Below are 27,746 nucleotides of genomic sequence, written 5' to 3'. Positions count from 1 at the left end.
AGTAAGCCCTGAACACAGCCAGGTGTGACCCCAAAATAAAACAGAGCTTGACACTGCCTCAACCCTGGGAGAGTTCTAGGACTCATCTCCCTGTTCGCACACCTCAGTTCCCACCTTGGCTGGCCGCACTAGGAGCGTCAGGATCCCGATGAACTGACTCCGCAACCCTGGTCCTGCGGCCTGAGTCCCCATCTGTCACTTTGCCATTGCTGAGCTGTCTCACCCACCCAACTGCCACCGCATCTGCAGCCCTGTCTGTGCCTCGCCCACATGGCCTCACAGTGGAGGCTGTGGGGTGCGTGCGGGGCTCCCCCACGCCATGCGGCCCGGAGGCAGCAGCTCGACAGCGTCACCTGGGCTTCGTTCCCACGCGTACCAATCCCCTCTGCCTCTCTGTCCCCACAGTGCGGGTTCCCTACTTCATCGACTTGAAAAACCCACAGGATCAGGGTCTGAATCACACCTGTAATTACTACCTCCAGCCAGAAGACGACGTGACCATTGGCGTGTGGTGAGTGTCCGGCTGGCCGTGTGGCCAAAGGCCCAGACTACCCTTGACCGGAGCGTCTCCAGCCTTTGCGTGTCTATCTTTGTCCTCACTCACTCGGCTTCCAGAGGACAGATCTCAGCTAAATTTGACCGTAATGCACTAGGAAGAGAGGGCGCCAAATTCATTTGGAGGTTTTCCGGCAACCAAGCCTTTGTGAGCCAGATTGGTTCTGCTTTTGTTTTGTTTTACAGAGAGCCGTATTTCTCTCAACACACCACCGCCCCTAGAATTTTAAGAACAGATGCACAGTGAATCTTTCCAGACACGTGACGTTAGGGACCAGGAATGTAGCTCAGTACAGAGCAGGTGACTTGCATGCGTGAAGTTCTTAGTTAAATTTCTAGCAATGCAAAATAATAATAAAAATTAAAATAATAAATGTCTAGATAGCACTTTTAGCAGTCAGTAATACTGGTGTTTGCTATCTTCCTAGCATTTATTTTTTAGCCATAAACATAGGTTGCTTTTTTTTTTTCTTTCTGGGTCACACCCAAAGATGCACAGAGGTTACTCCTGGCTCTGTACTCAGGAATCACTCCTGGCGCTGCTCAGGGGACCTGGGATGCTGGGAATCGAACCCATGTTGGCCGCTTAAATGCCCTACCCGATACCTGGTGCTATCGCTCCAGCCCCTAAATTGCTCTTTTGCCTCATGACTTTGTTGTGACTCCTTGGAATATGTTTTAATGCTTTTTTTTTCTTTATTCCCTGTGCACAAGAGCGTGTGGAATACCCGTATGAAAATTTATCTAAATTTCTGTAGAATTTTCTTTTCTCTTTTTGCAGAAGCAAATCTAAACCACTGCCTCTTACCTCCTTGGGTTTCTCCTACAATAGTCACATGGTCTCCACTGTCTGGGGGTCTTGTGAGGGGCCATGTGTGGGTGAGTTTCTCGGGAGACGCAGAGAGTCCTTTCCCCAGCAGATTGCCCTGGTGTGAAGGAATTCCTAGTAACGGAGCTGGGTGAAGATGGTGAAATGAGGATGGAGTGTTTAGCTTTCAGGTGTTGGTGCTGGGATTAGTCTTTTGTTGGTGCCCAGTTGGATTTAATCTTGCCATTACCGACCCAGATGTGCAGGCAACATTTCGTCTTCAACATCTTCAGCCAGAAACTTGGTGCTTTTTCCTGAATGCTGTTTGGTGGCCTGTCTTGTCTCTGTTGTCTGGTTCCAACCTGCTCTCTCCTCCTGTGGCCAGTCCTACTGAGGGGGTGTTTGCAGCCTGATACTGAAACTGCAGGCTCTCTCAGAAGTGCCTGGGAAAGTTGTATTCAGTAACAGTGAAGTGGCAGTCACACCGTGCTCATGGGTGCTGCCTGCAACCCCGGATCCCCACTGTCATGACCAGCACGTGGGCCAGGCTGGACGCTGACCCTGACCCCTCCTCCGGCCACAGCAGGAGGAAACTTGGGTTTGTGCTTGGCGTTGGTGTGTCTCAGCCTAACACATGTTCTCATCAGTAAGGAGAATCCAGGAATAGGGCCCTTCCCCTTACTGGGCGTTTCCTGTGCCAGGACAGGACATTCTCACCTTGGGATTGTCTAGCTGGAATCCCAGTCAAAAGTCTCTTCTTCCCAGTGGGAGGTGAAATCTCCACTCAGTGCTTTCTTTGCCTGCCCCCTCCCCAGCAGCTGGAGTCTCTGGCTCCATCCCTCCAATACGGGCCTTCTGTTCCAAAGGCTTGTGATCAGAAGACAGATTCCTGTAGCCTCCCAGAATGTGCTCGTCTCCGCAGTCAGAGAGAAGGTAGAGATGAAACGTGGCACTCAGGAGCCAGAACATGGGACCTGGAGTCGGAGAGCTGGCGGAGGGCTCAGGCCCTTGCCTCGCGTGCGGCCCACTGCCATAAGCCCCAGGGTCACATTTGTCCCCCAAGTAGAGCAGGGACTGGTCTCTGAGTACTGCCACTTGTGGCTCCACAAAACAAGAAATTGGCCATTTAGTACTTTTCAAAACTTCTTGTTGATGAAGGTGAACCACTTATAGGAAACCCTTGTTAAGTGGCCGTGCCCCATCATGCAGGATGTGTCCCACTGAGCCTTCTGGGGGGGGGGGGGGGGAAGGCTGGCCGGGGAGGCTGGATCTGCCTCCAGGCCGGAAGGGTGGGCCTGCAGAGTGGGCTGGCCACTCCGAGCGCCTCAGCCGCATAACTGGCTGCTGAGGGGACGCACGGACAGGGCTGAGTGTGGACAGATGGACAGACTCTGCTGTGGCAGGAGCGCAGGGTCGCCGGCCCACGGCAGGGGTCAGCTGCGCCGTGACGCATCGTCCCGCACTGTTGGACCACTGGGAAGGCGTCGGGACCCTCCCAGAGCCACGCTCCCCTCAGCTCCGGCTCACGTATCCCTGCTCCTCCCAGGCATACCGTTCCTGCCGCCTGGTGGAAGAACGCGCAGGGCAAGGGCCAGCTGTGGTACGAGGACGCCCTGGCCTCCAGCCACGCCATCATCCTCTACCTGCACGGCAACGCAGGGACCAGGTGAGGTGCAGGCAAGCGCTGACACGTGAAGTGGTGGGGTGGGGGCAGGGCAGCCTTCGGGGCAAGGCGGGGGTGCGGGACTGCCGGGCTCAGGGTGTGGGGGGGGGGGGAGCCATGTGCAGAGCCCGCCCTGCTGGGGGCTGGTGAAGGAGGAAACCAGCATCTGGGCTGTTGCTGGGCCCCACTCCTGACCATGAGAAGGGCCCAGGGTTCTGGTCAGGGTTGCTCCTTAGGGCTCCTTGTCCTCACATGCCTTGGAGTACCCCAAGGCCCAGCTGAGGAACTGATTTGGGGGCATGGCTCCCTTGGTCCCTTGAGGGTCCTGTGGCAGTGTAGGTCCTCAGTACGCCCGGAAAGTTGTCGGCTGTCCCTCCCAGCCTGGGCTCACGGTGGGGGGATCGACACTTTCTTGTTGGAAGTGTCAAGAAGGAACAGTGACCCAGGAGCTGGACGGGGGTGGTGGACGGAGGCCAGCCTGGAGGGGCCTGTGTGTGCTCTGCCCCCGCCAGCCTTCTTCTGGTGCAGGGGGTCAGGCCCTTGTCAGGGTCACCCTGTCTCTTGGGACCATGCCGCATGGCATGTCCCCTCACAACCTTGAGGCCAGCCTTCCCTGCAGCCACCATGCTGGCTGCGAGAGTGTGGTGGGACACACGCTGGCCAGGCAGCGGCAGTCAGGGTGTCCCGAGAGAGCATGGACCCTTGATGGGCAGGGCCAGCGGAGAGCTGGACAGGCAGTCGGAGCTTGGCCTCAGGCCCATGAGCCCCGCGCGAGCCTCACAGTTCGGTCTGTCTGGGCCCAGCCACAGTGGCTTTTCTCTTCTGCATCTCAAAGAACAAATGGCTACAAATAGCTCTTTGAACGTTTCCCATGAAGGAGAAGCCTGTGGTTCACTGTGAATCAGGTTCAGTTAGTCTGTGCAGTCCCATGATGAGACAGCTGCTGCTCCTCATCCCCAGCTCCCCAGCCCCTTCTCACCGCCCGGACAGAGGCCCTGCAGCACGAGCCCCCAGCACCAGCCCCTGCTCAGGTGCCACACTCTAAACACCTCTCTCCTCTCAGGGTAGGGAATGCGGGAAAAAATGTAAGAGTACCGTACATTCCGTCTCAGATCACAACACTTTGCAGCTTTTCCTTCTGGTCCTGCGAGCCCCTGCTTTGTGGTTTTGTTTGTGTAATATTTTTTTTTTGTGGCTTTTTGGGTCACACCCGGTGATGCACAGGGGTTACTCCTGGCTCTGCAACTCAGGAATTACCCCTGGCGGTCGCTCAGGGGACCATATGGGATGCTGGGAATCGAACCTGAGTTGGCCATATGCAAGGCAAACGCCCTACCCACTGTGCGATCTCTCCAGCCCCCTTGTGTATTTCACAGCTTTCAAACAAGACTACATGCAGCGCACATGCATACACACACACACACACACACATGCACATGCATAAGACACTCTCATCCTCAGTGGCCAAAATGCTTGTTCTAAGAGAGAGAAGCACTGGGGAGCCTGGCCAGGGTCAGCCCGTCTCACACAGGCCTCAGTGACGGCTGACAGGGGTAGGCATGGGGCCTGTCCAGCCTCACTCCTAGATGTGCCCAATGCCTCAGCCTGTGATGCCTGGAAGACACTGAGCCACACACCTGATGAAAGGTGAGGCCCTGTGGAGAGGCTTCCCACGCGTCACGAGTTTGCTGCTGGGCCTGGACGGCAGTGCGAGGCGGGGCACGTGGGCTCGACCCCCAGCCCCGCAGCCGGGCCCCGCGTGGTCTCCCAGGCCTCCCCGGCCTGCGCTGCAGGGACTGTCCCCACCCAGAAAACGCTCAGCAGCCCCTGCGGGAAACACCCTCCCACAGCACAGGTCGGTGAAAGCATGCTGCCCCAGGCGGGCCACAGCAACAGAACCTGAGCTGGCAGCCGCTGGTAGAATGGAAAAGAGGTGCTGATGGGACAGCGGCCCATGCAGATTGCGACCTTCGGCCTGTGTCCATGCAGAGGTCCAGCCCGGCTGCGGCCCGAGGGAGCTGCATGTCAGGCGGCTGGACTCTGGGCACCTCCTGGTGACAGCGGGGCGCGAGGCAATGCTTCGGAAGGGCCCGAGAGCAGACACTGCTGGCCCGCGCCTGCCGTGCTGCCTGGGGCTGCCCCAGGAGAGGCTTCTCTCCGCGGGCTTACCCAGTGGCTCAGCCAGTGCTGACTCTGTTCCTTTTCCTTCCCCAGAGGAGGCGACCACCGGGTGGAGCTTTACAAGGTGGGTAAGGCTGCACCCTGACTGCCCCTCCCAGGGGCCTGAGCTTCCCTGGGTGCTAGGCTGGGCCGGGCTGGGGCAGTCGGGATTGTTTTCCCATGTTGCGTGTGCTCGTGGAGACCGATGATCAGGAGCTGCAGGGGCTGCTGACATGCGGGACAGGGTTCGGCCAGTGCAGCCGTCTCTGGTCCTCCCCGCTGGACAGCCCAGGCCAGGGTTGAGCCGGTTCTGGCAGACCCCCTGTAGCGGGACTGCAGGAAGGCATGAGCCCCCACCTTTGCTCCTTGGGGCAACTCGCTCCAGGGGCACGTGGCACTGTAGACGCCCCAACACGGACACAGACCCTCAGGAGAGACTTGGGGGATTGTCCCTGGCAGGTGCTGTGAGGAGAGGCCTAGTGAGGTCCAGACGGTTCCAACAGCCGAAACCTCTGAGAATGCTGGGGCTGAAGAGACCCCGCCATGGGGAGGGCCCTGGCCTCTCCTGCTGCCCACCCAGGCCCATCCCGGGTACTGCCAGGATTCACACCTGAGCACAGTCCTCCCCCAAAGAATTGGAGGCGTGTTGGTCTATGGGAGGACCCTTGAAGAGGCCCCTGTTCTGGGAGCCTCTCCTGGGCCTCGGGCGGTGGAGTGAGAGGCAGAAGGAACCTGCCACATTCCCGAGGCGGCAGTCGGCAGTGGGTTCATTGGGTGGGTGTCCACTGAAATGAGGCCAGGGCCGTGGGGTGGGGTGGGGTGGGGTGGGAGGTGCCAAGGCCACCGTGTGTCTCTCCCTGCAGGTGCTGAGCTCCCTGGGCTTCCACGTGGTCACCTTTGACTACAGAGGTGAGGCACATGTTGGGGCTGTGGGGGCCTGAGAAGGGGTGGCCCAGCGGGGTGCAGGCACTGGGCTGGCCTCCCGGCCGCACAGCATCACAGGCAGAAAGTCTCTCTCTTCTCCGAAGCCACTTTCTCCGTGGGGCACGACCGACGCTGGGCTAGCAGAGCTGACCTGACTATGCTAGGGAAGCAGGGAGAGCAGAGATTCTCCTCGCTCCTCCACTCAGGAGAATATCGATTCCTCTTGCCTTGCAGGTCTCTCTCTCCTCCCTCCCTCCTTCTCTCCCTCTCTCCTTTCTCCTCCCTCCCTCTCTCCCTTTCTCCCTCTCTCCCTCTCTCTCTCTCTCTCTCCTCTCTCCTCTCCTCTCTCTCCTCTCTGTCTCTCTCTCTCTCACCTCTTTTTATGTAGGGGTACTGCTATTTATTCAGCTGTTAAATAAGCTGATTGAATTGGGCATGAACTCCACATTACTTTTTTTTTTTTAATTTCCTACCACCATCCCCCAAAACCCACCCCCCACCCCCAGCCTCCTTCTATGGGAGACACTTTCCTTCTTGCTCTATTTCCTTTTGTGCATTATGGTTTACAATACAGGTGCTAAGAGGTCATGGTGTTTGTTCAGGGCATTCAGTATTTTTATTGGGACGATAAGTCTGGAGTCTGTCTGTCTGTCCTCCCGTTGTTCATCGATTTGCTCAAGCGGGCCCAGTAACGTCTCCATTGTGAGACTTCTTGTTACTGTGTTTGGCATATTGAATACTCTCGGTAGCTTGCCAGGCTCTCCGAGAGGGGCGGAGGAATCAAACCCGGCTTGGCCGGGCTGGCTGTGGGCAAGGCAAACACCCTACCACTGTGTTATCACTCCAGCCCAAGTCTGGAGTAGCCTTTTTTTTTTTTTTTTTTTTTTTTTTGCTTTTTGGGTCACACCTGGCGATGCACAGGGGTTACTCCCGGCGGTGCTCAGGGGACCATATGGGATGCTGGAAATCGAACCCAGGTCGGCCGTGTGCAAGGCAAACGCCCTACCCGCTGTGCTATCTCTCCAGCCCCGGAGTAGCTTTTAAATTTGGGTGGCAGTTTTGGGGTGTGGATGTGATTGCCGAGGCTTCCGAAAGTGCAGGGAAGTGCAGGGGTAACTCCCAACTCTGAGAAAACCTGGAGATTTCAGTCACAAAACCTGTGTATCAGAGATATCACAGCAATTTTGAATTGTGGAAGCAAGCAGCTGCTGGGGGCTCTGCTTGGGTGGGCCCTTGGCCAACCCACTCCCCTCTGATTTACCTGTTCGGCCGTGCATGGGTCCGAGATTAACTGCAGTTTTTGATCTCTTTCGAGGTTTATTTATGGGTCTCTGAAATAAGGCCAATAATGAGCTTGTATAGCTGAGCCGGAGATGGTTTGTGGGTGTGGCTCCCACATACCTAACTTTTGGCCGTTTAATTTCTTGATAAACTTGGTCCCGAGTTGTTGGAGTCTGGCCAAAGGCACAGTGGCAATTTTGGGGTATCAGGAAGTCTGAAGGCACCATCAGGCTGCTGATACACTCACCTCGCAAGTACAGGCTGATCTGCTGGTGGCACCATACACCTGAGGACTTTGTTTCTCTTGAATGAAGCCGAGGACTTGCCCCCAACCAGTTCAGATCCCACAGCTGGTATTGCTGAGACACTCCACCTTGATGAGAAGACTGGCACTTTGTACTAACAGAGACCAACTGTCCCCTCTGCCAGCTCCTAGGTGCTAGGCTGTGCAGCTGACATGCCAGCCTCCAGGTGGCGTTGCTGTGTCGTACCCTCAGACCCAGGGTACCGGGGTACCATCATTTCCATTTGTTTGTTGTAAGAAAAAGTGTACCAATAGCACAGATTGATTCTGTGTTTCATTTCTCAGCCAATGGGCCAGAATTCTGGGGTTGGCAGGGCTGTTCCCCCAGAGTCTGGCTGGGAAATCTCTCCCCCTCCTGCTCAAGGCTGCCTGGGGCAGCACCTTCCTGACGCCAACCTTGCAGGCCCAGGGATCCTCGGGGGAGGAGGGGTCGCCCCCCAGAGCAGCTGATTAGCACGCACACGTACACACACACACACACACACACACACACACACACACACACACATTCCCACTTCCAGGAGGAGGATGTGACCCTCTACCATGGTTCTCAGAGGCCTGTTTCAGTGGGATGAGTGCTCTGGGCTGGAAGACAACTCTGTCGTGAAGCCCTGGGGTTGCTGGAGCGGCTCCTGTGCCCCCTCAGGACAGCCGCGGGGCCACCTTCTTGCTCGCTCACCATCTGTGTTTCTGACAGGAGTGAGATCCCATGTTGCTCTTCCTCTTTCCAGTTCTTGCCAAGTCTCTGGGCCTCTGGGCCTCGCAGGCGCAAGCATCCCGTACCCTCGCCTCTGTCTCCCCGGGCCCCTGGGCCTCCCCACCCTGTCCTTCCCACTTGGGGTGCCGTGACCATTCCAGGCAGTGGCCCTGGGCCACTCTCTGCAGCTTCTGCTTAGGCTGTGGCTTCAGCGTCCTGCAGCCGCTGGCATTTGCAGGCCAGTGATGGTGACCCACTGCCGAGTGGCTGGGAGTGGCCATCATCGCTGGGACCTTCCCTGGAGGCTGGGGAGGAGCCTGGGAAGGACGGAATCATGGGGTGGGGTGCAGAGAAGAGGCTCCTGCTCCTAAGAGCCCCGGGCCTTTCTGGTCAGCACTGTGCCACCCTCCCGCTCCCCATTGCGCAGAACTTCTGACTCCCTGGTCCTTAGCTGGGCTACAGCTGGGCAGTGGGTCAGCGTCACACTCAAGCTGGGAATGACCTCGCCACTCTGCATGGGTGCCCTGGGTGCTAGGGAGGTGGGCGTCTGTGCCGTTGCTTGCATCTGGCTGTAACTAGGCGCGAGGTCAGTCAGAGGCCCAGCTGTCCACAGACCGGGCCTGACCTTCTCCTGCTCTGTCCCGGCCAGGCTGGGGTGACTCGGTGGGGACGCCATCGGAGCCGGCCATGACCTACGACGCGCTGCACGTGTTTGATTGGATCAAGGCCAGAAGCGGCGACAACCCGGTGTACATCTGGGGCCACTCCTTAGGCACTGGGTAAGCCAGCGGGGACACAGCATGTGCTGAGCCCCCGCCCACCCCTGGCCCTGCGGGGCTCACCCAGTCCCCACATCTGCCAGACAGAAGTTGCCGAGCCCGCTCTGGGGAAGCCGGGTCACATGTGCTGAGCATGGCCGAGTATTCCCAAGGGCACCCAGCAGGGCCCGGCCCTGTCTGCTGGAGTCTTCCCTTTCCTGTGCTCCTCAGCATGGGGCTTGTGCTCCTCCTGCGACTCGCTCCTCACCTGGCCGCTCGCCACCATTGGGTGGGACCCTCGGCAACCCAAGTCTGCAGCAGGGGCCGAGCACCCTCCTGGCCTGGCAGTCAGGAGCAGACCCTGCCCCCTGCTGGCACTGCCATGGGGAGGCCGACTGCAGGCACCTCAGCTCTGGCCCCTGCAGCCCGTGAGGGGACAGGAATGCCCCAGGCACGCAGCAGTGGGTCCCCGCAGACGCTTCCTGCCAACAGGGACAGCTGGGCCCTCCTGTGTTTGCCCTCCTCAAACCCCAGTCCCCTCTGTAGGTCACTGCTTGCCTTCTTTGGTCACTCCCCGCGTTAGAACAGCCTCATGGGAAGCAAAGGTGTCGTCATGCAACTGAACTTACTTTTTCTGTCTTCCCAGAGTAGCGACGAATCTGGTGCGGCGCCTGTGTGAGCGAGGTAGGGCCCGCGGGGTCATGAGCCCTGGTGCTTGCTAGAGGTGGTCTGGGGGCAGGTGAGAGGTGCCCGAGCGAGCAGCAGTCACAGTATCGGGTGTCCTCTGAGACCTGGGCAGGCTCCCCGGGGCACTTCCACCTGCTGAGCTTGGGGAGGCCTGGAGGCAGCTCCCCTGTGTGGGGCCCCCCACAGACCTCCTTGTGGCTGGGGTGCATGCTTCCTTGTCATTCCCTGTTCGTTGAATTTCCTGCTTGTCTCTGTCTCCCCAGAGACCCCTCCTGATGCCCTCATATTGGAGTCACCGTTCACCAATATCCGTGAAGAAGCCAAGAGCCATCCGTTCTCAGTGGCAAGTGCAGAGCTCACGGCTCATTCCTGCTACCGCAGGAATCGCTGTGACAATACAGAATCTTTATATTGGGTTGGGAGCGGAGCTCATGCCTGGTGTGTCCAAGGCCCCAAATTCTGTACCTAGCACCACCAGAGGGCAGACCCACGCCAGCCCCTTGGGGCAGCATTGTGGGGGTGTCCTCAGGAGCTCTCTCCCCTCCGCACTGCTGGTGCGGCCCCTCAGAAGGGGAGAGAGCACGATTGTCGGGCAGTGAGCTGAGACTTGTTTGGAGACAGTAAACAGCAGGCTTCATTAAAAGGAGTCCTGTTTGGTTCTGGACAGTGACTGGGCGACAGAGCTGCCCAGGAAGAAGCCGGGACCCCCAGAGGCCTGGACCTGGGACTCAGTCCTGATGTCCCTGCTTCCCTGGGAGGGAGTGACTTCTGGGGACCACACGCTCCCCGGTGTGCTGAGGTGACACCCCCGTTGGCTGCTGCAGGATGAGCCAGCCCTCGTGAACTGGGGGAATCTTGACTCCCCCCTAGCTGTCTCAAAGTGCCCCAGGGAAGGGCTGAGTGTGTCCCAGGCTTCCTCCTCAGGTGGGGTGAGGGTGCTCCCCCTCACCCTTCTCGTCTGCCCCTCAGGCCGGCTAATCACTGCTCCTTTCCGTGTTCTTACAGATCTATCGCTACTTCCCTGGGTTTGACTGGTTTTTCCTTGACCCCATTACGAGCAGTGGAATCAAATTTGCAAACGATGAAAAGTGAGTACACCAGGAGAGTGTCTTTCAGCCTCCAGAAGCATCTTTTGCCAAGCAGGATGGAACCTGCATACTCAGGTCTTTTCCAGGCAGGACAAAGGGGAACCAAGTGCGGCCCCTGGGGAAGGCATCCTGCGCGATGGAAACCCCTTTTCCCCCTGGAGCTAGATTTGCGGAGAACTTCCAGGTGGAGGCAGGACTCCTGTGCAGGCGTGTGGGAGGGAGGAATCGCCCAGTGAGCTGACGCGGGCTTGCTGTGCCCGAGGTGCGGCTGCTCCCTCACAGGGACCCCAGCACTGTCCGATGTGGCCCCCAGAACTACCCCGCCCCCCAGAAAAAGGTAAAAGACTTCTCGCCTCAGCACCGTGTTGTGGTGGGGGTTATTTTGATGACAGAAAGATGTTGTAAAGTTCACAGTGAAAATATTTATTGTAGGTAAACCAATTTTTAAATACTAGTTAGGGTATCCTCCTATTTTTGTTTGGAATGGAAATCTCCTCCCCTAATATCCTATAAGCAGGTTTAAAATAAAACTGCTTGTTTATAAACATTAGAATTTATGTCAGCAAATTTTCTTCTGAAAGCAAGCTGGCAGTGGAGGGTTGGGCCTCCTGGGCCGGCTCGGGGTGGGGTCAGCAGCAGCCAAGGAGCCCAGGACCGAGATGGGCAGTCTGAGTGTCTGGGAGCAGAACCCGTGATGGGGTGAGTGTCTCGCAGATAAGCCAGGCCGCCCTTGACTGCGCTCAGAGGGCCCCAGCTCTGCCCCGTCAGCCCTGCCCAGAGCTCGGCAGGACACTCTGTCCCAGCATCTGTGGAAGGCTTCCCAGGGGTGCCACGCCGGAGGCTGGTGGCCCCTTGGAGCTGGCGGCCTTGCTCGGCGCTGACCCCAGCCAGGCTGTGGCACCCATGGGCCTCTGGCGTGCCGTGCGGAGTGTATTGATCACCAAGATCATCATTCCATTGGAAAATGCTGTTTCTGTCGTTTAAAGAACATGTCTCATGGGCAGTAAAACGGGAGGGGGGCAGTGCTTATTTGAAAAGCTTTTTTCTGTTGTTTTTCTGTCCTTTAAAAAAAAAAAAGATACTTTTTAACATCCAGAAAAATATGTTGGAACAAGACTGGGTGAAGGGATTGATGCTCTGTTTGGTGGGTGCCCGTCCCCTAGAAGGGGTGTGTAACTGAGAAGGCTGAGGAATGAGCCTTCCCTGACATGGCCAGGCTGTGGGCCGGGCCTGCTCTGAGCACTTTCCCTCTGCAGCGTGAAGCACATCTCCTGCTCCTTGCTCATCCTGCACGCCGAGGACGACCCCGTGGTGCCCTTCCAGCTGGGCAGAAAGGTGCGTGTCCCAGCAGCAACAGCAGCTCGCCACGGGAGGGTCCCAAACTGGGGCTGGGCCTGACAGCCCCCTGGAAAGGCCCTGGAGTGATGCTGACTCAGCATCAGCAGCAGGGCAGACTGGCCTGCAGGTGTGAGCCACTGGGAGCTCGAGGGCCCCGCCACGCTGCTGGGGGTCAGGCCCTCCCTCAGGCACTGCGTGTATGCGTGCGTGCGTGCGTGCGTGCGTGCGTGCGTGCGTGCATGTGTGTGTCGGGAGCCCAGCTGATACTGGGGGCTCACGAGCCACTCCTTTCTTCCCAGCTCTACAACATTGCTGCACCCTCTAGAAGCTTCCGGGACTTCAAGGTTCAGTTCATTCCTTTTCACTCAGACCTTGGCTACAGGCACAAGTACATCTACAAGAGCCCCGAACTCCCACGGATACTGAGGTGAGGTCACTTCCCTGGCAATACCATCTTGCCCAGTGGGCTGCCGCAGGCCCCTGGGGCCTGCCTTCTCAGCTGATGTCCCCTTGCTGGGCGCCGCCTGGGCCTAGGGCCGGTCTGACTGTGAGGCAGGACAGATTAGCTCACACTTGAATGCTCCAGATCAGTCCAGTCAGAGTGCCTGGGGCGCCCACAGGCAGGGCACGCCCACCGCCTACTGGCAGCTCAGCTGCTGGGCAGGGAGCGCTGACCCCAAGGGCTGGGCATGGCTCTGTGGAGGCTGTGGCCCCTGCTGGCTGGCCCTGTCTCTGGGCGTGGGATGGAGCGGGCAGTGCCAGACTTGGGGTTTCTGCAGGCCTGGAGGGGTGAAGGGGGGGTTCGCTCTGGGCTCCAGGGTCCGACTCGCAGGTTCCTGTCCTGTGTTCCAGAGAATTCCTGGGAAAGTCAGAGTCGGAGCGCCAGCACTGAGGCACGTGAGGAGCATGAAGATCTCTGCCCCTGCCCCGCGACCCCCCTGGGCCTGGGCAGCGGGGTACAGGTCCTGGACGGCACGGAGGCTGTCGGGAAGGGCGGACGCCCGGCAGGCACGTGTGGCTTCCGGGCACACCCAGCACTGAGAGCTGGTCGTAGAGCGGACTCTGGTAGCCTGGCCAGCCTCCCTCCACCCTCGCCCACTTCCCTTCCTCAGCCCCTCCCTTGCAAACTCCGTCGCTCCCGAGGGTGCTGCGGCCTGCGCTTCCCTACCCCCGCGTCCGCTAACCTGCCTTAGACTGAACATTTATTTAAGAATAAAATCGTGGTGGTGGTCCCGTCGGTCCCGTCATGCGCACACCAGCACACCCTCTGGGGCTGGCACAAGGAAGGGTCTGTCTTAGGGGGAGGGCGTCGGGGGGACAGCTGCACCCCCAGGCCGGGCAGCTCCGTGGACGCCGCTGGCCCGGTCTGTCAGACCTACCGCCCACAGGTCTGCTCTGGTCTCCTGCCCTTGGAAGTGGGGAGGGGCTGTCTCAGGAGAGGGCTGTGGCAGGCTGGAGGCCCAGAAGCTGTGCAGATCAGCCCACTGGCCAGAGTACCTCCAGAGCACCTCGTAGCTAATGGTTTTCCTCCCTCTCCAGCTGGGCTAGAGATGGGGCAGCTCCTGGTGCCTGCAGTGTCTGCCTTTCTGCAACCTCAGGGAAGCTCACCCCTCAGCTTTCCTCCTGCTCGTTCAGCGCTCCCTTCCTCGACCCAGAACATTCTCTGGAAGGCTTTTGATTCTAGAGTCTGAGGTTTCTGCTTTCCCAGAAATTTTTATTTTGGTACCCCATAGAAGGCTGATGCTCTGTGGCAGATGGTAGGCTGGAGGTTTGGGTTTCAAACTGGGGGAGAAAAAAACATGCATGAGGACTGAAGTAGCCTGGGGTGTGGGAGACGCCTGCATCTCTGTCCGAGCCAGGGGCTTCTGCAGCCTCAGGCCTGAGCACGCACCACCTAGTGAGTTGGCTTTTGTGTTTTTCTAGAAGACTTTTGCCTGTGGGACGGAGGCTGAGTGGGAGCAGTCAGGACAATGTGGCCATCTGTCTGGCTGACCAAAGCCTCCTATGCGTCCAGCCCACCCCGACCGGCCAGTGTTTCCACTCATTGCCCTGGTCAGGCAGCCGGCCATGCCTGGCCCTTTGCTTTGTGGTCAGGCCTAGGCAGAAACAGGGCACTGGCCTTGCACACAGCTTACCAGGGTTCGATCCCAGGCACCACGCGGAGCCCCCGGAACCCCACCAGGAATGATCCTTCAGCACAGCCAGGGTCCCCAAGCAAACAAAACAGTAGTGAACAAGGGCCTGAGAGTAGTACAGGGAGAAGGCGCTTTCTTTGCATGCAGCGTCGGTTCAGTCCTGGCACTGGGAGTGATCCCAAACAGGCCCGGGGTAAGCCCCAAGCGCCAATGGGTGTGGTAACAGAACCAAACCACAGCCGCCGGGGACGAGCCCACAGCTCCGAACTGTGATTCTCTGTGTTTTGGGGGCAGGGCCAGACCCCTCACTCCCCCGATGAGGCACCAGTGACAGTGTGCACCCCCCCGGGGGCTCTCGGGTGCCCCTCACCCAGGCCAGCCTCAACACCACCAGCAGCCAGCAGAGCCCAGCCCCTTCCCTCTGGCCGGACCATATACGGGTCTGAGGACCAAGAGTGGCCAGGAGGAAACCAGTCCAAAGGCGACCCCTGAAAATGCCAGCACCCCCAGTCATGTCAGCAGGGGCACAGTGAGCCCACCATGCTCCCTCGGCGCATGGAGAGAAAGGCAGAGGCCAGGGGGCTGAGCACAGCGGGGAGTTTAATCCCTTCTTGGAGGCAGTGGCAGTAAGTGCACAGTGATGGTCTGTGGCCTGAGGAGCAGGGCAGAGGTGTGTCGGGCTGACGGCAGGGGCTTCCCATGGCTCCCAGATCTGTCCCCAGTCCGGCTGTGGGGAATCTCGGGGCCTTCCTCGGCTTCAGCCTCCTGGGCCAAGCAGTGCCCCTGGCCTGACCCCCAAGGCTGGGAAGACAGTCCAGCATCACAATCTTCCCCCTGACGCAAACCTTCCAAAGCACATCTTTTGCCATGATTTTTGAAGAAAAGGCTTCCTCTGGCTCATGTCCTGAGGTCAATACATTTGACAAGGCAAAACCCTCTGATCTGACTGCTTCATCTAGTCTACCCCCAGGGGTCAGCCTTGCTTGTTCTGGGCCCTCAGTCACTCTGGAGAGCCTGGGCAGAGTACGACAGACAGCCAGAGGACAGAGTGGGCCAGGGAGGACAAGAGGCCTCAGCAGCCAGGAGCAGCAGAAACACTCTGCCCTCGGTTTTGCCCCAGCACCCGACCCCAAAGGCAAGAAGGCCCACCCTCCCTTCCCCGCAGCACAGCCCGAACCCAAGCCCACAGGAAGGCAGCCGGACATGTGCAGAGCCAACTAGAGAACTGGGCAGCTAGTCCCTGGGGAGGTCTGGGGCTGGGATCTGCATGTCGGACGGTTCCACGCCCCAGATCTCTCGGGCATATTCAGAGATGGTGCGGTCACTAGAGAATTTGCCTGAGCAGGCGATGTTTTTGATGACCTTCCTTGTCCACTCCATGGGGTTCTAGAGGAAAGAGAGAGAGAGACTCGAACCTGAACAGACCCTGGAACTTCATAGACTTGGAGCCGTGGGTTCTGCTGATGGGAAGGGTCTACACACACACACCACAGCTCCCCCAGCGGGAGCACCACCCTGATTTAGCTGCTCACCCAAAGCCTCACTCGTGGGACCTGTGGGCGCTTCTGTCCAGGTGGCAAGAGAACATGCAAACCCTCCTTTCGGGAAGGAGGAAAATCAGCTGCTGAAGCTATGCCCCTTTGCCAGCGCCTCTCCTGGTGTGACCTTCCTGGGCCTCCCAGGAAGAGCCCAGAGGGAAATAGGGCGGGTCACCCCTCACTTCCGGGGCGGGGGGGGGTGGGTGGGAGGAGGCACAAGAGGACCCAGATGCTGCCACACAACCCCTGGGAGCACCACCAGCCCAGCTCCCTGCCCCAGGAGATGCCACCACACACTCAACTCTGTGTGCAGACCCTCTTCACAGGAAGATTCTGGCCACTCACCAGGCCCATTATTCTCACTCCTCAGGGGAACCCACTCCCCGGAACCCCCGAATCCTGAGCCCTGCTGGCCCTCAGGCAGAGTCCCATGTCCCTGCCTGTGCGAGAGCAGGGGAGAGCAGGGGCCCCAGGCGGATGCAGGCAGAGCAGCACCAAACAGCACAAGCCCGACTCTCTCTCTCTCTCTCTCTCTCTCTCTCTCTCTCTCTCTCTCTCTCTCTCTCACACACACACACACACACACACACACACTAGTGCATACACGTCACACACAGCCCACTGTCCTGAGGACCTTACCTGGTACAGCTGGTCCACCTGGGCCTGGCATGCCATGTACGCTTCATAATCTGCAAATACCTTGAACCTGCAATGTGAGGCAGGAAGATGGTGCCATGAACAGGGCAGCAGCCGAGGCCAGAAGCCTGCCCTGGGGCGGAAGTGATAGCACAGCAGGGAGAGCATTTGCCTTGCATGTGGCTGACCCAAGTTCGATCCCCAGCATCCCATATGGTCCCCCCAGCATCGCCAGGAGTTAATTCCTGAGTGCAGAGCCAGGAGTAACCCCTGAGCATCATCGGGTATGACCCAAAAAGGAAAAAAAAAATGCGCTTGCTGAGCCGCAGGCTCTGAGCTAGCGCCTGTCCTAGTGACCCTAGCCCCAGAAGAAAATGTCGCCCCAAGGTTCTTGCAGGAAACCAGGGCTTGTGACGGCCTGACGCATGTACAGGGTGGAGCCCAGGCTGCTTCCTGCCCATCTCCCCTCCAGCAGGCAGGCACTGGCCAGGTTCGACCTGCCACGCAGCCTCAGGCCTCCCAAGGCTGAGAGCTCGAGGAGGGCAGGGGTCTCTGCACATCCGCCACTTTGGACCCAACAGAGGCCGAACAAATACAGAAGCGCTTTTCCGGATCAAACGAGTGAGATAAAGCTCTTCCTGGGTCACAGAGCTCAGCTCCGGACGTTTGTGCCCACGGGCATGGAGCTACAAGCCTGTGTGGAGTTAGGAGTGCGTGTGTATGTGTGTGGAGTTAGGAGTTTGCACGTGTGTATGCTTGTGTATGTGGCATTGTTGAGGGGATGTGTGAGAGCTGGTGGGAAGCAGCTTTCTGCAATGCCAAGATGCCACAGCCAGGGCCGGGGTGGGGGCACTGGGCTGCGGACAGAGACCCCTGAGTTTGTCCTCGGCCGCCTCTTGCTTCCTGAGCACACCAGGCCGAGTCTCACCAGGAGTGGCCCCTGAGCACGGCCTAGGGGCCTCCCCAGCACCCCCACCCCGCCCAAATTGGAAAAACTGACCAGAGGAAAGTACCGTGGTCCAAAGTAGGCCAAAACAACTGGTGCTGGGCAGATGTGCTGGGCCTTCGGGCTGCCCTTCCTCCAAGAGGGCAAAAAAACCCCAAGGATGCCTGGTGCAAAGGTCCCCTGCACCTCCTGCCAGTGCTGCACCCCCAGACCCTTTGCCCAGCTCCCACCCGAGTTCCCACTGACCCCTGGGAAAAGGGCTGAAGGGCCGCCTGCACCCAACCTCACCCACCTCCCACACACCCCCTGGCGGCAGTCGGCGGGGGCCCACCTGTCATGGTGCAGCAGCATGTCCACAACACCCCTGAAGCAGCCAGGGTCTGCGGGGGAGAAGCAGCCCCCACCGATCTGGTCCACGGCCTGCCTGAGCTCCGGCAGGCGCTCGTAGTACTCCCGGGCGTTGTACCTGCAGGACAGGGTGTGGGTCCCCAGCAGCCACTGGCCTCGTCTCTGCCTACTCCCTGCTCTGCCCCAGGCCTCCCCCCAGAACAGGACGGCTGTGGTCTGCAGGGGTGGGGTGGGGCGGGCTGAGACAGCATGGGGAGAGAAGGGTGTGGGGGCGGTGCTGGGACTGGACTTGGCCCAGGGTGCAGTTCCAGTCCTGAAGTGATGGCTGGGTGCGAGGCCTCCCCATTCCGCCCCAGCTGGTGCAGTTGGCCGCCAGCATCTTTTCAATCTGGACTTAGAATGGGCTGTGCCCTCGGGTGTGCCACGAGGAGCCAGTGAGAAAGTGTCAGAGTAGAGGAGGAGGCAAGACCGGGCTGAGTACGGGCAGCACTGGGCAGGGCCTGGGGCAGAAAGGGGTGACCATCGGCTGCTAACAGAAGCAACACGGAGACCTGGACAAGGCGCCCCCCAGCATGCTCCACCCCTGAGGCTCACACATGAACCCAGAGCAAGCCCAACACAGCTTCCTGCAGAAGCAGGCCAGGGACAGGGCAGCAGGTGGGCCAGCGCCCTCCCTGACTCACGGAGACCAAGTCTCCTGGGCCAGCAAAAATGCTGAGCACAGCCCCCAGTGACGGCAAGCACGCACCCTCTCCGGTCCAGCTCCCCAACCTCCTCCACCCGCAGGCCAAAGATGAAGAGGTTGTCCAGGCCAGCCTCCTCGGCCATCTCCACGTTGGCCCCATCCATGGTGCCAATGGTCAGGGCCCCGTTGAGCATGAACTTCATGTTGCCGGTGCCTGAGGCCTCGGTGCCCGCGGTGGAGATCTGCTGCGACAGATCGGCCGCGGGGATCACTGTGGGGCACAGGGAGCGCAGGCGGGTCACCGAAGGCACTGCCGACCCGGTGCTGTGCCCCCCCCCCCCAACAGGCCCAGAAGCTCCTGGCCAGTCTGGCCACCACAGCCCGGGCACCAGAGGCAGGCAGGAAAGCAAGAAGGGTGCTGGCTGGGGGAGAGGCAGCGCCCGGGAGTGCAGTCTGGGTGGGGTGGGGCGAGGACACGGGGGCACCCCCCAGGAGCAGAGGGGCAGAGAGGCCAGTGGAGATGGGAAAGGTGAGAGAGGGAGCCCCGACCCCTTGGTACCCGCGAGCTGGGGCCCTTCGTCTCACTGCAGCACCTTTCTCGGCCAGCGACACTCGGTAGTTCTCTAGGAAGATCACTTTGAGCCGGTCGCCCACGACGGGGTCATGGTTAACAATATCACTGATGGAGGTGACCAGCTTGATGATCATCTTGGCCATGTGGTAGCCGGGGGCTGCCTGGGTAGGGCCATGAGGGGTCTCAGACAGGCGCTACTCCATTCCCAAGCATGCTGCAGGGTATACGAGCACTGCGGCCAGCCCAGCCCTGCCCCAGTGATGCTGCCGCCGCCCATGCCACATGCCAAGTGGGCAGCTCACCTTGCCCCCGATCATGACGGTCCGGGGCACGAAGGCCTTGGTCGGCTCCTGCTTGATTCCTGCAGCACAAGCAAAAGAACAAGTGCGCTCGGACACGCTGCGCCCGGCTCCTAGGGGGGACCGCTGGCATACACTACGTTCCAGAACAGCCCACGCTAAGGGCAGGGAGGGGGCGAGGAGCACCCCTGCCTGAGCCACGGCCCATCCGTCCTACGGGACCACCGGGTTCCTGGCACCAGGCTGCGCTGTGTGCCAGGGGGGCCCACAGGAACCAGAAATGGTGCCAGTGTGGGGCACAGGCCAGGACAAGGTTGGCGAAAGGGCCAAAGGCAGCTCCTTCTAGACACCACACAGCCGCGAGGACTAGGCCAGAACAAACATGCAGGGGCTGTGAAGGAGAATCCGGTGCTCAGGGACTCAGACCCAGGCGGCAGGGAAGGGGCGGGAAGGGGAGGGGGCGGATCCCACCAGCATCTCGACAGGGAGCCATGCAAGTGAAGAGCACCTCGGGCCTGAGCTGGGGCCCGGCCGCCCTAGGTCAGGAGGAGCTGGGGGACTCGGAAGAGGGATGGGGATGGTGGCTGCTCCCTCGAGCTCAAGCAGGAGCCCCAGATGTGCCACAGCAGAGGGGCTCTGCCTGAGGCGGGCTAGAGGTCTGGGCTGGAACCGGGATGCCAGCATGGGAGAAATGAAAGATGCCCCTTGTGGAGTGGGCATGGCGTGCCGCCCACCGCTGCCAGGTTCCCTCAGCCCCAAATGGGAAGAAGCTCAGGCCAGGGAGAGCCCAGAAAAGGGACCAAGGTCCTGAGGGGGTGGGGAGGGAACGGGCGGGCAGGGCCGCTGAGAAGCACCATGGCAGAGGGCAGTGCCGCCCACAACAACTGGGGTCCCTGAGCAACATCAGACAGGAACAAAGCCTGTTTCAGACGTGCTCCTGAGGGTTTCAGACAGGCACTTCCTCTGGGGGGCGCCACAGGCGCCTGAAACAGTCTGAGGGGCAGACCCTCCCATGAGACAGAGGGCCGTCTGGGAGCGGCCGGCAGGAAGGAGCAGCTGGGCATGAGGGCCGCAGGCTCCACCTGCTCAGGTGCTGCAGCCAGTCCAGGCGTCACCTCCTGCCTCCTGGCCCAGAGAGCCGCTGCCACTCTCTGCACTGGCTGTGCAGGCCAGCTGGGGAGCAAAGGCGCTGCCCGGAGCACGACATCCACGGAGCAGACTCACGGCTGTACACTGATGGGGGCCGTGGGGGCTTGGGCACTCACGGTTGTACAGTGTGATGATGTGCAGGCAGTTCAGCAGCTGCCTCTTGTACTCGTGGATCCTCTTCACGTGGACGTCGAACATGGAGGCAGGGTTGACCTTCACCCCGTACTCCTTCTCCAGGAAGGCGGAGAACTTCAGCTTGTTCTCCTGCAGCAGGAAAGAGCCAGGAGGCAGGTGGCCTCGGGGAGGGCCACGGGGGTGGGGGGGCATCTGACAAGCAGCCAGGCGAGAGGCTCCCAGGAGGAAGGTCCCAAGGCCTGAGGAACATGGGAGATTGGGGGGCGTGAGGGCCCACAGAGGCGGCTGTGTGAGGAGGGCACGAAGGACCCGCAAATGGAGAGGCGAACACGGTGTCCACGGGAGAAAGGCGGCATGAGCAAACGGGAGGCTGAGGGCTGGTCAGGAGTGGAGTGTGGGAGACCCAGGGGCTGCTGGCTTCAGAGCTTTGCGGCTGCACACTGGGGGGGGGCCTTGTCCCCCTGGGCTCACCCTCGGGGCTGCAATGGGCAGGTGCCTCGGGGGGCCTCACCTGCTTGACTCTGGCCACGGCCCTGACGAAGGCCTCATCGCTGACCAGTGGCAGCAATCTCCTCAGCTGGCTCAGGTCCGTCAGGAAGCCGTCCCCAATCCTCTGGGGAAGCGGGAAGGGGTCTGTCTGCCTCGCCCCGACACCTCAGCTGCCCCCCACTCTCCCCGCGCCCAGACACAGCCCCTGCACACCTCTGCTTCCCAGCCCCATTGCAGGCCCCACCCGGCCTCCCACCCCCACCGGGCTGGGAGCGCAGGGCCCCTGAGTACTGCAGGAGCAGCCAGCACAGTTCCGCACTCCCCTCCGCCCCCACCCAAACAGCAGCAATGCCCAAGTCCCCAGAGCTAATGTGGGATCAAGAGAAAAAGTCCTGGGGCCAGAGGTTCACTCCATGGCTTGGAGGCCAGCCACACATGCTAGGGGAAAAGGCAGATCAGATAGAGAAGGGAGCACCAAATAAAGGGTGTTGGGAGGATCCTCCCAGGATGGGAGATGCATACTGAAAGTAGACTATAGACCGAACATGACTGCCACTCAATACCTCTTTTGCAAACCACAACACCCAAAAGAGAGAGAAAACAAAAGGGAATGCCCTGCCACAGAGGCAGGGTGGGATGAGGGGATGGGGGGTAGGAGGGATACTGGGATTAGTGGTGGTGGAGAATGGGCACTGGTAGAGGGATGGGTACTCGATCATTGTATAATTGAAACCCAAGCACAAAAATTTGTAAGTCTACAACTGTACCTCATGGTGTTTCACTACTAAAATTAAAAAAAAAAGTCCTGGGGCCAGAGCAACAGTCCAGCAGGAGGGTGTTTGCCTTGCACGTGGCCAACCTGGCATCCCATAGGGTTCCCCAAGCACTGCCAGGAGTTATTCCTGAGCACAGAGCCAGGAGTCAGCCCCGAGAACTGCCAGATGTGGGCCTAAATAAATAAGTGAAAGGAGAAAAAGTCCTAGGCACCAGAGTGATGTACAGTGGAGAAGCATTTGCTGCGGACACAGTCCACCGAGGCTCGCTTCCTGACACCCACAAACGGTCCCCAGAGTCCCTCCAGGAGTGATCTCTGAGCACCACGAGGCTGACCCAAAAATTGAACCCCCCCAAAAAGGGGGGGTAGTGGAGAGGGGAAGGAGAGGGGAGAGAAAGAGAGCATTAAAGGGAGAGGGAGGGATGGAGGGAAAGAGGGAGAGAGAAAAAGGGAGAGAGGGGGAGAGAGAGAGGAGGTAAGGGGGAGAGGGAGGGAGGGAGGGAGAATGAGAGGAGGGAGGGAGAATGAGAGAGGAGGGAGAGAGGGAGATAGGGAGAGAGGGGGGAAGGGACGTGAGAGAGAAGGAGAGGGGGTGAGAGGGAGAGTCCTGCCGCTAATACCCCCTGCCTGCCCTGCCACACCTGCATGAGCCTGTGACCCAGGACCGAGGGGGGCCCGGGGCCTCACCTCCATGATGGTCTCGGCCAGTCCTGGGTTACACAGCAGCAGCCAGCGCCGCGGGGTGATGCCGTTCGTCTTGTTCTGGAACTTCTCCGGCTCCAGCTCATGGAAATCCTTGAAGCTACAAGTACAGGACAGGCTGTGACCTGGGCCAGGCCAGCCCAGACGCGCCTCTGTCCACTGCTGGCTCTTCTGAGTATCACCCGGGCTGCGCCCAGCGGTGCCCAGGGCTCAGGGAAGCACAGCAGGCATCAGACCACGCGGACCAGCCTCGGTTTCATGTCTGTGAAATGGGACAGCGACCACCCACCCAGGCCAGTTGCAGACACGGACCCAGGCCAGGAAGGGCGACTCGAGCCGCGTCCCCACACCCCTGCGCGCAGAGAGGAACAGACCACTCACACCGACTGCTTCACGATGTCCGAGTGCAGCCGTGCCACGCCGTTGACGGCGTGTGAGCCGAGCACGCACAGGTGGGCCATGTTGACGCGCTTGCAGGTGCCCTCCTCGATGAGAGACATCCGCCGCAGGCGCGCCACGTCCCCGGGGAAAAGGGCGGCCACATGCTGTGGGCAAGAGGGACCTGGCTGACATGGGCCAGGTCCAGCTGCAGCCGGAGAACCAACCCTCACGGCAAGCATGTACCCCCGAGACCCCCCTAACCCTACACCCAGCACCCCCAAGAACCCCCACCCAACCTGTCTGGAAGGCCCTGACAGCCCCTGGACCCCCGAGCTACTCTGAGGGGGGGCCACAGTGGGCGGGCCCCGTCACCATTGAGCTCGGCGGCCCCCACCTCCCGGTACTTGATTTGGTCTGGGGTCACCCAGCTGTGCTTGGGGTTTGCTTTCAGAGCTTGGGGACCCTTTTAGGTGAAGCCTGCTACACCCCCTCTCCAGTGCCCCAGTCCTTAGCCCCCACCCGGCCTCAGTGGGGAACAAAGGAAAGATAACCCCATCACACACACAAAATGGAGCCATGGTGCCCGAGGCCATCTCTGAGGCCTCTGGGGGAACATGCTGGAAGCTCCTGACTCCAGCTCCACATACAGGGAGGTTGGGAGGGGCCCCTGGCCCCCGCTCCCCCCAGCACTGTGGGCTCACATCCAGGTGCCTCTGGTTGAGGGCGTAGATGATCTCCAGGTGCCGCGGCAGCAGGTCCTCCAACATGGACACGGGCCAGCGCTCCAAGGCCTCCGGCAGCACGGTGTGGTTGGTATATGCACACGTCTTCTTTGTGATCTCCCAGGCCTGGAACATTCCAGAACATTCCGGTGTAAGTTGTTTAGGAACAAGCAGCTCTTGTGCCAGGGTCCAACTCTGAGGGGGTGTCTAGGGCCAGAGACAGGCGCTCCGATCCCACAGGAGGGGTGGGCCAGCATCAGTAGCAGCTCCTCACTGTCCTGGCACCACCTCCCAGCGCCCACCTAGGCAAGGGACACCTGTACCGAGCGCCCCTTCTCTTAATGATGTTCAGAGTAGCTGACTTGACAAACCGATGCTCATAGGGTTTCCTAGGCCTCTCTTTTTTCTTTTCTCATGTAGACCATTTTTCATTAGTGCAGAGCACTGAGCAGTTTTCTGTCTTGTTCCCACCAGTCTGTCCAGAGAGCCATTGTGCTTCCTGGCCCCGCTGGGGGCGGGTCACGGCTACACGGTCATTGGACCAGGCCGAATTGGGAAAAGCCCATAAGCTCTAGAGCGCAGGGCCCATTGGAGCCAACTCTGCCAGCACGTCTATTCATAGGCCGTGGTTCCTCTCGGCAGAATGTTTCGGCTGCTCTGGCCCACCCGAGGCAGAGACACGTCTATAGAAGACTCTGAGATGTGCCAGGAGGTAGAAGACTCTGAGATGTGCCAGGAGGCTCGACCTGTGGGCCCCGCTGCCCGCCTGGGAAGACCCCACCACACCCTGGGGGCTCTGCGGGCCGGCCCGCCTCTCCTGCAGGGCCACCCACTCAGACCCGGGCAGCAGAAGGAAGACACAAGGGCCTGTATGACCCGGGCTAGGATCACCCTGTGCCCCTGTCTTAAATGCTCACCTTGTCCCAGTCCACTTTCTCCACGTCCACCAGGATCCGCATGAGCTCAGGGATGGCGAGGGCCGGGTGGGTGTCATTCAGCTGGATGGCAACCTGCAGTTCACACAGGTGCTTCAGTCTCCTTGCTGGAGGGCAGCACGCCCAGACCAGGTCCCCACCCACAGACCATGCAGGCCTCTCCTCAGCGACAGCCAAATGTGGTAGGAGCAAGTATGCTCCGGCATAACATTCTAAACAGGTACGCTCTGTGCCAGCTGCACCCTGTGACAGGTGTGCTGAACAGGTGTGCTTGGGAGCAGGAGGGCTCTGTAGAAATGTGCTCCGAGCAGGTGTGCTCTGCACCAGGTATGCTCTGAGCAGGTGTGATCTGAGGTGTATCCCGAGCAGGTGTGCTCTACCCCAAGTGTGCTATGAGCAGGTATGCTCTGAGCAGGTGTGCACTGAGCAAGTGTGAGCAGGTGTGCACTGAGCAGGTGTGAACAAGTGTGCTGAGTAGGTGTGCACTGAGCAGGTGTGCTCCAAACAGGTGTGCGCTAAGGAGGTCTGATCAGGTGTGCTCTGAGCAGGTGTGCGCTGAGTAGGTGTGCGCTGAGCAGGTGTGTGCTAAGCAGGTGTGCTCTGAGTGGTGTGCTCTTGACAGGCACTTCCCGGTTGCAGGCAGTGCAAGACAGCAATCTGTCTGCCTAGAAAGGGTCTCTGCGGGGTTGGCGGTTCTCTCTGACTCACCATGACCCCTTCACCTGGCTGTGTTACTCACTGAAAATCAGAGACTGTCTCCAGTGTCCCCAACATACTTGATCCCCATGAGGTAGGGGCACCCTGGCAGAGCAGGGCCAGGCCAACCTGCCCAGGCCCGTGCCAAGCTCGAACAGGAAACCTAGCCACAATGCCCCATTTCCCCGCTCTTGGTCCAGTCCTCCTGTCTGACCCCTACCTTGTCCGGGAATGTCTCGAAGCAGGTTCGCACTGGATCCCGGCAGCCAAACTTGGAGGACTTAAAGCGGCGGATGATGTCCTGGAGCGTAGCAGCCACCACAAAGTACTCCTGCTTCAGGCGCAGCTCCTTGCCCTCGAAAAACTGCAAACAGGGGATGGCTCACGGAGGGCAGAGGCAGGCGCACAGAGGGGAATCAGACCCGTCACCCCAGACGCCCAAAGCGGCCCAACACACATGCGCCCTCCAGAGGGGGTGGCTTGGCCTTCGGCAGCCAGGTCCTGCCCCGGCATGGGGAAAGGCCCTGTGGAAATGCCGGCCCCCCGCCCCCATGTGCAGATGCTGCAGGCTCTGAGTAAAGCATCAGTGGGCGGGGGCAAGGAGAGACCACTCAGGGGCAGGAACTGTCCTCCAAAGACTGTGCCCCGTGCCGGGTACGCCGCATGTTCAGGGGGGAGCGAGGACCCTCCAGCTGTCTGGAGAGAGCGGGGCATGAGCTCAAGCTGGGCCATGCCTCCCAGGCCCACAGTGGGATTCCACACACCGCACTGCTGCTCCTGCCCCGCTGCTGACCCAGAGCACTACAGCCACAGCCCGGGCAGGACGCCAGCACAGCGAGACCACACGGAGAGCGGAACCCTGGTGTCCTTCACGCGGCGCTCACTCACGTTGTCGTTGGGGTACAGGACTCTGGAGATATTCTCAGCCAGGTTCCTGTCCAGGACGGCCTCCACATAGCCGCCCACGTTGACTGAGAGCAAAGATGAGAGTCAGGGCACCACCCCCGAGGCCTGTCTCGTCTCACAAGACGAGCCATGAACCACACCCCTTCCAGACCCAGGTCACCTGTGAGCTACACCCCTTCCGGGCCCAGGTCGCCCCAAGGAGCTAAACCCCTTCCGGGTCCAGGTCACCCAAGGAGCCATACCCCTTCTGGGGCCAGGTGGCCTCCTCCTGCCTTTCCCCTTTGTTTGTAGTAGCGGGGAGACCCCGGCAGAGGCAGGGATGGGGCAGCACTCACAGTCTTGCAGCTTGAAGTCCTTGGGCGCCTTTGCCGACCACAGCCGCATGGTGTTGACGGTGTTGTTCTTGTAGCCTGGCACCGGGGTGTCATAGGGCATGGCCAGGACCACCTCGAAGGAAGGAGACGGCATAGGCTCATCAGCAAAGGGACGAGCCCTCGGCCACGGCCTCACGTGTGTCACACGACACTGACTCTGCCTGCCCATGGCTCGTCCACCTGCTTGGGCTCTGCCCTCACCAAGCTGGCCAAGCAGCCGCAAGCCCTCCTCGTCTCGCCTACTCTCCTGAGGCAAATGGCCAGGCCTCCCCCCCACCCCCCAGCTGTGAAACCCAGGAAAAGCCAGACAGCCCAACTCTAGCCCTGATGCGATCATGGGCCTGCTGCTACCTGCAGACCCTTGACGCTCTGAGGAGGCTTCTCGCACTCAAACAGGCTGATGTCCATGCAGTCAGACAGCCACACAACGCAGCTCCAGCAGGGAGGCAGCTGGTGCCTGGCAGGGCTGGGTCCCCCCAGCACCGCTGGCTGCGGCCCGCAAACCAACAGAAAATCATGCCCAAGTTGCAGAGCCAACAGCCTCCCAGCACTGCCAGGCTTTTCCCTGTCCTCGCTGCTTGCTCCTGACCTCCCCGCATGGCCCCAATTCACGCCAATGGCAAGCCTCGGTGACATCCCCCACTGGCTGCTCTGGTCAACTGGCACCAGGCGCTTCTCGAATGCCCAGGTCCCAGGCACCTCGCCCCCCCGCCACGTTCACCTTCCAACACCACCAGACTCCCTCCTCTGCACCTGCAAATCCAATGCAACTTAAGGGACATTTAAAAAAAATTATCTGAAGCAATGCGGTTTTAGACACCTGTACCCCTATGTTCACTGCAGCAGCGTGGCAATTGCCAAAATCTGGAATCCACCCAAGTGTCTGAGCACAGAAGATACAAGAGACTAGGGCACATTTACACAGTGGGATACTACTCGGCCGTGAGAAGAGGAGGTGGGCACGTGCGGCTATGCAGATGCACCTGCAGAACCGTGCCGAGTGGACGAGTCGGGGAGAGGGACGACACAGGCCCATCTCTCTCACGTGCAGGACCAAA

The 27,746-nt window shown here is 59.9% G+C and overlaps 2 protein-coding genes across 2 annotated transcripts in view; one reads left to right on the top strand and one right to left on the bottom strand.

Annotated features, from left to right (window-relative positions):
* Positions 1-13,413, top strand: part of ABHD12 (abhydrolase domain containing 12, lysophospholipase) — a 63,090-nt gene extending 49,677 nt beyond the window's left edge. The window contains exons 3-13 of the mRNA XM_056138088.1: positions 406-511; positions 2,910-3,029; positions 5,241-5,271; positions 6,050-6,095; positions 9,042-9,171; positions 9,797-9,834; positions 10,101-10,180; positions 10,843-10,925; positions 12,182-12,260; positions 12,563-12,690; positions 13,116-13,413. Coding sequence (XP_055994063.1) covers positions 406-511; positions 2,910-3,029; positions 5,241-5,271; positions 6,050-6,095; positions 9,042-9,171; positions 9,797-9,834; positions 10,101-10,180; positions 10,843-10,925; positions 12,182-12,260; positions 12,563-12,690; positions 13,116-13,155 — 881 coding nt within the window. The 3' untranslated portion in view covers positions 13,156-13,413. The remainder of the gene's footprint in view (positions 1-405; positions 512-2,909; positions 3,030-5,240; positions 5,272-6,049; positions 6,096-9,041; positions 9,172-9,796; positions 9,835-10,100; positions 10,181-10,842; positions 10,926-12,181; positions 12,261-12,562; positions 12,691-13,115) is intronic.
* A 2,203-nt stretch (positions 13,414-15,616) lies between these two features.
* Positions 15,617-27,746, bottom strand: part of PYGB (glycogen phosphorylase B) — a 36,089-nt gene continuing 23,959 nt past the window's right edge. Inside the window, exons 6-20 of the mRNA XM_056138085.1 lie at positions 26,650-26,761; positions 26,297-26,379; positions 25,629-25,772; positions 24,695-24,787; positions 23,757-23,903; positions 23,056-23,219; positions 22,660-22,774; positions 21,220-21,321; positions 20,690-20,837; positions 19,428-19,486; positions 19,145-19,286; positions 18,615-18,822; positions 17,850-17,984; positions 16,576-16,642; positions 15,617-15,784 (exon numbers count right to left, since the gene is read on the bottom strand). Coding sequence (XP_055994060.1) covers positions 15,632-15,784; positions 16,576-16,642; positions 17,850-17,984; positions 18,615-18,822; positions 19,145-19,286; positions 19,428-19,486; positions 20,690-20,837; positions 21,220-21,321; positions 22,660-22,774; positions 23,056-23,219; positions 23,757-23,903; positions 24,695-24,787; positions 25,629-25,772; positions 26,297-26,379; positions 26,650-26,761 — 1,872 coding nt within the window. The 3' untranslated portion in view covers positions 15,617-15,631. The remainder of the gene's footprint in view (positions 15,785-16,575; positions 16,643-17,849; positions 17,985-18,614; positions 18,823-19,144; positions 19,287-19,427; positions 19,487-20,689; positions 20,838-21,219; positions 21,322-22,659; positions 22,775-23,055; positions 23,220-23,756; positions 23,904-24,694; positions 24,788-25,628; positions 25,773-26,296; positions 26,380-26,649; positions 26,762-27,746) is intronic.

This window comes from Sorex fumeus, unplaced genomic scaffold (assembly GCF_029834395.1).
Source record: "Sorex fumeus unplaced genomic scaffold, SorFum_2.1 ptg000128l, whole genome shotgun sequence".
Classification (NCBI taxonomy): Eukaryota; Metazoa; Chordata; class Mammalia; order Eulipotyphla; family Soricidae; genus Sorex; species Sorex fumeus.
The sequence above is the reverse complement of the archived record's forward strand: the minus strand, read 5'-3'. Positions and strand labels throughout refer to the sequence as shown.